This window comes from Myotis brandtii, unplaced genomic scaffold, assembly GCF_000412655.1.
Source record: "Myotis brandtii unplaced genomic scaffold, ASM41265v1 scaffold530, whole genome shotgun sequence".
NCBI classification, from domain to species: Eukaryota; Metazoa; Chordata; class Mammalia; order Chiroptera; family Vespertilionidae; genus Myotis; species Myotis brandtii.
The window spans coordinates 133,744-142,116 of NW_005369943.1; the positions used below are offsets into that span (position 1 = coordinate 133,744).

General features: G+C 35.7%; 1 protein-coding gene across 3 annotated transcripts in view; it reads left to right on the top strand.

Moving 5' to 3' along the window:
* The window catches only part of SMARCAD1 (SWI/SNF-related, matrix-associated actin-dependent regulator of chromatin, subfamily a, containing DEAD/H box 1), an 86,188-nt gene extending 77,815 nt beyond the window's left edge, over positions 1-8,373 (top strand). For 2 of the 3 annotated variants that reach the window (XM_005877781.2, XM_014549010.1), the window contains 2 exons: positions 1,046-1,155; positions 3,930-4,314. In XM_005877781.2, the coding sequence (XP_005877843.1) occupies positions 1,046-1,155; positions 3,930-4,096 (277 nt within the window). In that variant the 3' untranslated portion in view covers positions 4,097-4,314. Of the gene's footprint in view, positions 1-1,045; positions 1,156-3,929; positions 4,315-7,019 lie in introns of those variants that run through there. The other variant, XM_005877783.2, reaches the window with a different exon arrangement.

Here is an 8,373-nt window from a genome sequence, read left to right on the forward strand (position 1 = left end):
TGTGGTTCTGGATGATGTCTGTTTTGTCTTTTAGTTGTAATTTTGAAGTGGTTGTGCGAGGCAGCAATTTCAGGTGTTTACCTATGCTGCCATCTTCGTTTCTCTGAAATTTATTTTTTCATCAAATGCAAGTTTATTGTGTATGGACTATGACAATATAGTCTGTCAGCTGTCCTGACTTATTTTTTATATTTTTTATCAAAGCATGGCTGCTGATGTATTTTATACCAGCAGTGTTGAATATGAGCTTCACTGTGTAACCTATTCAATTTCTAGTTTTTAAAACAAAATAACTTTCCACCCCAACCCAAATAGTTCTGTAGCTAATGAAAAGGTGGTATTATCAATGGTCCAGTGCCTTTGAAATGATTAATAATTAAAAAGACTTGCTTGTTAGACCATTTAAGAGCCAGTTAGACTTGATAATATACATACTTTTGCTACCCAATTACTCTTTAGGAAATAGATTCTTTGAGTTCTAGATATTTTAGGTGATGGTTAATTTTGACATTGGTCACAGAACCATATAGAGGTGAAAAAATACCTACACTTCAACTCTACTTTCACATGGAAACAGCAGACAGTGTTTTCTTTGTGGAGTATTTGACAGTATTTCCAAGACATTGATATATTCATTTATAAACCAAATAGGTATCAGTACCTATTGTGGGACTCAAACCTCCCATGTAATCTTTGTACAATTTCTTTTTGTACTGAATTATTTCTTAGGACCTAATAATTAAAGCATGTTCCTTTTTAAAATGGTATTACTATTTGAACCCAGAACTGTGTTGTAAACCCAATACTTTTTAAAGTACAAATATCTTTCTCGTTTCTCTTGGATTAGTAGGAAAGGATGTTTAAAAGTGACATGCTCAGAAAATGTCAATTTCAAGTAGTTTGAATAAAGAAATTCAAATTTATGTATATATTTGTTATACAATTTTTAAAATATTCTTATAGAACTCTAAGATGATTTATATAGTTCATATGTATCTAAACATTTTATATTTAGTAACCAGTGGACATCTCTTTTATTTTTTAGGGAAGTACTAGTTATAAAATTAATAAGCCAAGGGACGATTGAAGAATCCATGTTAAAAATTAACCAACAGAAATTGAAACTCGAGCAAGATATGACCACAGTAGATGAAGGTAAGTTGTTTATAAGCAGAAACTTCAGCTATTTATTCATATGGAAATATAACAAATTAGCAATACCAAAGGGTAACTAAGATCGTCTGGGTTCTTAACTGGCATACAGTTTAGGGATGGCATACGAGAAAAGAAACATACTCATTTCAAAATTACAACAATAACTAAGATAATTTTGCCAGAATTGATGTAAATAAACACTTTGATTTTGGAAAATTCTGTCTATTCCATCCCTTATCTCTGACACCAAAACATTCCAGAAATAAATTAAAATTGGATCTATAATTTTATCTATAATATCATGATTTACTTACTGCATAATAGTTATGGATCAAAAGATTTAAAATTGATGGTATAATACTAGCTTATTTACCTTAATATTTGACTAGCAAATATTTATTGCACTGAGTATAATCAAATGCATTTTTTCAAAAATTTAATAATTTCAGATGAAAGTAATTGGCTTTAGGAAAAAAACCCTCAAATTCCACCTTTATGAAAAGAATAATTTTTAGTTTTGTAAGTTTAAAAATTTAAAAACATATACATGAAAAGATACACATATATGAAAAGATACAAAATTCAAAATATATAAAAGGCAAACAAAAGCCTCCCACCCCCATCACTCACTTCCCTCTCCCTTCCTCTCTGAAATCAATTAAAAAATAATAATAAAAAACAAAAACTGCTACAGAAAGTCAGACCACATCTCAACAAAATCAATTACCTGGTGAGATTCGATGGGGTGTGCTCAAGTGCTAATCATTCACCAAACATTGTGAGCAGTGACTCTTGGATTTAAATTTGTAGAATATAGTTGTAGATACGTAATATTTATGATGGTGAAATTACTAGTGTTTTTTTTTCCTAACATATGATCTATTTGCTAAAATTTGTTTAAAATAACAATGAATCAATAACCAAAAAAAACCCTGTTAATCTATATATATAAAGGCTGAAGCGACCGTTATGACCGGTCGCTATGACATGCATTGACCACCAGGGGGCAGACACTCAACACAGGAGCTGCCCCTTGGTGGTGAGTGCACGCCCACAGCCAACCTCCCGCGGTCCCTACCTCCAGCTGGCCGGCCCCAAATGCCCCAATTGGGACTGGGCGGAAGGGCCCCAATCGGTCCCAGTCGCTGGCCAGGCCGAGAGACCCCACCCATGCACGAACTCGTGCACCAGGCCTCTAATTTAATTATAAGCAAATCTTGGTTAGCAGCATTTTAAAATTAACAGATGTTGATTTTCACATATGACTTACGGATCAGAAATTTTGTCTGTTAATTCCAAGGCTTGTTAAATCAAGGTCTGCAAAATCAAGGGTTTACTATAACATTTACAACGTTTGCTTCGACCTTTTTTATTTTTTTTAAATCAAACAACTGTGTAATCACCACCTAACTTAAAAAAAGAAAAAAAGTATGTTGCCAGCACTCCAGAAGTACCTCCTTTGCCCTTCCTTTATCATAGTTCCTTTTTTTTTCTCAGAGGTAATTGCCATTCTGACTTTTGTGGTAATTACTTCGTTGCTTTTCCTTGTGTAGTTTTATTGCCTGGGAATGCATCCTGAACAACATAGTATTGCCTGTTTTTGTGGGGTTTTTTTGTTTTGTTAGTATTGCCTGCTTTTGAATGTTATAAAAACAGATTCATACAGTATATATTATTTTGTCTTCATCTTGTTACACCCACCATTATGCTTGTGAGATTCATGCTGCTTTACTAATAGCTTCATGTAGCTGTAATTTGTTCATTATTGTTGCCATATAATGTTCCATTTTCCATTGCTGTTTGACAATTTTCTTGCTGTATAGATACCACAATTCTTTGAACTATTATAATGTTGATGGACACTTTGTTGTTCCAGCTTTTTGTTCTTATGAACAATATTGCTAACAACATTGTTATAATGTCTCTGGATATAGCTGAGCAAGATTTTCTCTGGCATACTAATAAATACCAACAAGTGGAATTGTTAGATCTGAAGTCCATCTTCAACTTGACTAAATAATCATAAACTACTTTCCAAAGTGGCATACCGGTTAACATTCTCACCACCCCATTAGAAAATTCCCATTAGTCTACCAACAACTGTCAGAACTTCTAATATTTGCCACGCTCTTGGGTGTAGTGCACTTAAGACCAATCAATGAAAAACAATCACTGTGATTTTAATGCATTTCCTGATTAGCAATGAGCTTGAGCACCTTCTGTATTTATTGAAGTGAATTTCTCCACTTTAAAAGCAACAATTCAGTAGTTATACCTACTTTTCTGTTGGGAAGACTTTCTTTTGCTTTAGTTCTTACATATCCTGGACACTACCATTTGTCAGTCATCTGCATCCATGACACCTCCTCCTACTCTGCAGTTTGTTTTTCTTTCTTTATGATGTATTTTGAAGGTCAGGTTGGGTTGGGGTTTTGTTTTATTTCCCCATTTTAATGTAGTCAAATCTGTCAGACTTTCTGGTTCACATATCACTATCTGTAGGTCATGAAGATAATCTAGGTTACTTCCAAAAAGTCCAAGTTTTGCTTTTCGAGCTCAGGTCTTTGATCCACCTGAAATTGTGGGGCGGGGGCGGGGGGGAGTCTTTTCTTTCCTCAGTACAGGTCACACATTGTTCCCTCAGCTTTGGGTGCCTCCCTGGTCGTGACTCCCAGGGTTCTCATTCAGGGCTGTTTCACAACATGCTATCCGTCCTCCATCAAGCAGAGGAGCTCCGTATTTTGCTGATACAGGCATGTTTTTGCTTACAACAGTACCTCCTGATCCTGAGCGTTTTGCATTAAGATTTTCATCATTTCATGTGAGAATGCCCTTTCGAGCTTATTTGGCCATCACAGTCCAGTGTCCCGCCGTTGAAGACACCAGTGCCTACCTCCTCCAGGACAGACATTCAACCTTTTCTTTCCATGAACCATTTTAATGTCAGTTATAAACATGACACGTTATTCTGAATAGTTTAGCATATTCCTTTAAGTTGCCATAATGACCATTATTACATCCAAGAAATTAATTTTCAAATATTATATCCATATCTGGATTTTTCCCCAGTTTCCTCCTTAATGTACTTTATAGTGGGGGGGGTTATCCCTCAGCCCAGCCTGCACCCTCTCTAATCTGGGACCCCTCGGGATCAGACCTAAACCCGCAGTCAGACATCCCTCTCACAATCCAGCACTGCTGGCTCCTAACCGCTTGCCTGCCTGCCTGCCTGATTGCCCCGTAACTCCTCCCCTGCCTGCCCGATCACCCCCAACTGCCCGCCCCTGCAGGCCTGGTCGCCCACAACTGCCCTCCCCTATCGGCCATCTTGTGACGACGTGGGATGGCCATCTTGTGATGACATGAGGGCGAGACGCCACCTAGGCTTTTATTAGTATAGATTTCTTTAGTATCTTTGAATTTTGAAGAGTCTTCACTCTTTCCTTTTTCCTCCTGAATTCCTGGTAATATCGAATTTTGGAGAGTCTTCTTGTCATGTAGATTTGTATTGTTGTCTTATTGTATTCTGGATTTGTTCAGTTATTTATTCATGGCGTCAGGTAATATAGGACAAGTGTCAATTTAGATGTTATAGACCAGGGGTGGGCAACCCCTGGCACGTGTGCCAAACATGGCACGCCAGTAACTTTTGCTGGCACGCGAAACCCTCTCTTACAATCTTCCATTTACAATTTTTGTGAACATTTGAATGACTTAAATGTTAAATTACAAGGAACTGGCAAGACACTTGATGTTATGTTTGGTTACATAAAGGCTTTTGAAAAGAAACTGGAAGTCTTTAAGAGGGATGTGGATGGTGAGAAATTTAGATATTTCCCAATCCTCAAGAGACACATCAAAGACCTCCCAAAAGATGACAGAACAGACTGTCAAAGCCTTCAAAAGCTGTTTTTAAACATCATCGAGTCAACTATTGAGCAGTTCTTCTCAAGATTTTCAAAATTCAGAGAACTGGAAGAGACAGCAAAATTCATGAGGTTTCCAGACAGCATGAAACTGGAGGAACTAAACTTGCAAATGTTTTCATGGATAGACATGGCTGACTTTGAAATGCAGTTGATTGAATTTCAGAGTAGCTCAATTTGGAAGCAGAAATTTATTGACCTTAGAGTTGACTTGGAAAATATTGAAAAAAAGCGATTAGAGACAGGAGTACCAGAGAGAAGTGTCGAAAACGAACTATTGAGGACTTGGAATGCCATTCTAGAAAATTTTTTCTGTTTAAAAAACTTTGCAGCAGCGTTACTCTCCATGTTTTCATCCACATACGCTTGTGAATCTTTGTTCTCAGTGATGAATTTTGTTAAGTCTCATAATAGGAGTAGCCTGACGGATGAAAGTAGTAGCTCGTGCATATCTCTGAAAGTCACAAAATAGAAACCTGATGTAAAATCTCTGTCATCAGTGATGCAGCGGCAAAAGTCCCATGATAATATCAAACGGAGTCATAAAGTTTTCTGTCGGACTATCAGTATACATGTATACATTAAAAAATAAATGTATTTTTCATCATCATCTACTGTGTTTTTGTCGCTCGAATGAATTTTATTATTTCTTCAAGGTTCTTCACATACGTACACCATAAGAGGTATCAAGTAGGCGTAACATGTTCTCAAAAAATTAGGATTGGCACGCAGAAGAATTTTGAGTCAGAGATTTTGCTGGTTTTGGCACACACTCACAAAATAGACTATCTTTAAATCTGTGGATGAATTTGGAGGCAGAGATGTCAGTGAATTTCCTGAAGGTTTAATGCAATAGTTTGTGTTCCTGCGCATATGATTTTTATTGAAAGAAGAGTAGATAAAAGTACTCATAATTTTAGATTATAACTTGGGGTGGGGGGTGAGAGAGAGAGAAGTGATTAGTTTTGCTACATTTTAGCCATTTCTAATTTATAAAATTATTCATAGCTACAAGTGTATAAATATTTATGAATTACCAGCTGTACCATTGTTATTATAAACAAATACTTCATCTAAAAACAATCTGAGTGATTAATGGAAATAATGAAGAATGACTAGATCCTATGCTACCTTGACACAGGTGTTTTCATACGTTAGAAAATCCTGATTAATTCCTGGATAAATGTTCAGATGCTGCGGTCCCATTTATTTGAAACATGGGACAAACATTGGGAAATGGTAGTTTACAGTGGGCACTTTAATCCTCACTGTTATGGTGTGTTCAAATTTTGTTTTGATGTGTCTGATTAAGCCCAAGTTAGTGATTGTATCTTTGGACTAAAATTAAGGATGTAGATGATACGATTTCTTGTTTGGTTGGGATTTGGGAGCTTTATTTTTGTTTTCATATTCAGTTCATTATATAAATGTTCTCACTTTAGCAAACTTGAGGAATAAATACTATGTGGAGTTGAATAGGATGTGATCCAACTATATGTATCCTTATATATCTATATCACATCAGCAACATAGCCTGCTGATGCCATACTGTCAATTAGGAGCATGAGCACAGAGGAAGTAGCTCTAATGTACAGGGGGATTTGAAAAGATTTTTAAAATTTATTTTTAAATACGTTTTTATTGATTTCAGAGAGAGGAAAAGAGAGGGAGAGGGAGAGAGAGATGGAAATATCGATGATGTGCCCTGACCTGGAATCTAACTGTGACCTGATTTATGGGTAGACACTCAATCACTGAGCCACACCAGCCAGACAGATTTGGAAAGATTTTTAACAGGAAATGACACTGAAGCAAATGGGGCCTTGAAAGATGATTAGAAATTCACCGGAGTAGCGAAAATTGGAGAGAATGAATATATTTTATAAAATATTAAAAAGTATTTTTATTAAACTCTTAATGCCACTTTCTAACCTGCAGGAGACGAAGGGAGCATGCCAGCAGATATAGCCACGTTACTTAAAACGTCAATGGGCTTGTGAAATAAGAATTGTGAATTCATGATTGATGAGGAAATATCAACTTGGTGCACTCAAGGACATTTACATTATGATGACCATGGGGTTTATGAACATTTGTAACTTTTTATAATTTCCATATTACATTTCTCATAGTATGGACAACTTTTTTGCCACTAACTGAATTCTCCCGAAGCTTACATATAAAGTTTCAATAAAAGCCACAAATATGTAGTCCTAAAGATGTTGAATAATCATTTTACAAAACAGTTTTCTGAATGGGGATTAGTTGGTGATTGTTTGTAACAAATATGCTAATGCTTTAGAAATGTCAGTATTTTTGTAATTATTTCTACCTCCAAATATATATATATTGTCTTTCACTGGATAATGTGTGTAGATTTTTACATGTGCCTTATTTGACAATGCTTATGTCTCGTTTTTGCTTGTCTCATTTGAAATTCTTTTTTATTATGTTAGGTTTAAAGAATACAGCTGTATAGATTATATAGCTTTCATTTTATTGCTATTTGAAGCAGATGTTCACCACTGTCAACTAGAACTCAACCTGAATTTAAAGGTGGCATTCCATATACTGGCACCCCCAGGTCCTCCCAACTACTTCTGTTAAAACAAATATGTTTGGCTAGGCACTAAGTTGTTTTCCAGTGAATATTATCTAAAGAAGCCCTATCTTGCTCCATGGAATAATTAATTACTTCTGTTCATTTCCCAACTGCGTTAAATGTGCGTATATTACTCTGCCCATTCCTGTGCATGTTTTCATTGATTTCCCTCTCCTGGCTTTTGCTTCTTTGAAACCGTTGCCCAGTCATTTCTGCTCTAGTTCTCTTTACTCTCTAAATAGTAGTTATTCTGCCACATCACACATCAGCAAAATGTTGGTGACATTTTTTCTAGCCTGGCAGAACAGATTAACAGACTATTTCACTTCAAAGCAGACTGAATGTGACTTCATGTTAAGGAAGCATTAGGTACTGCATGGAAATAGGTCATTAACTTTACATGCTTATCAAAATATGATTTACCAGGTTCCAGAAATTCCAGTACAGGACCTCCTGAAGAGAGAGCCATTATTCAATTCCAATTCAGTGTGGGTGACAAAGTGAAACTTAGAAGAAGTAAAGTTGTCTACTTGATATTGAACTCTTTATTAAGTCTTTCTTTAAATTTTTGCCTGTCAGTCTATATTGCTGTTTTTATTACACATCAGTTTCTTTGTATAACTTGTGAGTTTCATGTGTTGTTTTTTATTATGTAAATACCATTATAAATAAAGTTATTTATAAATCAAA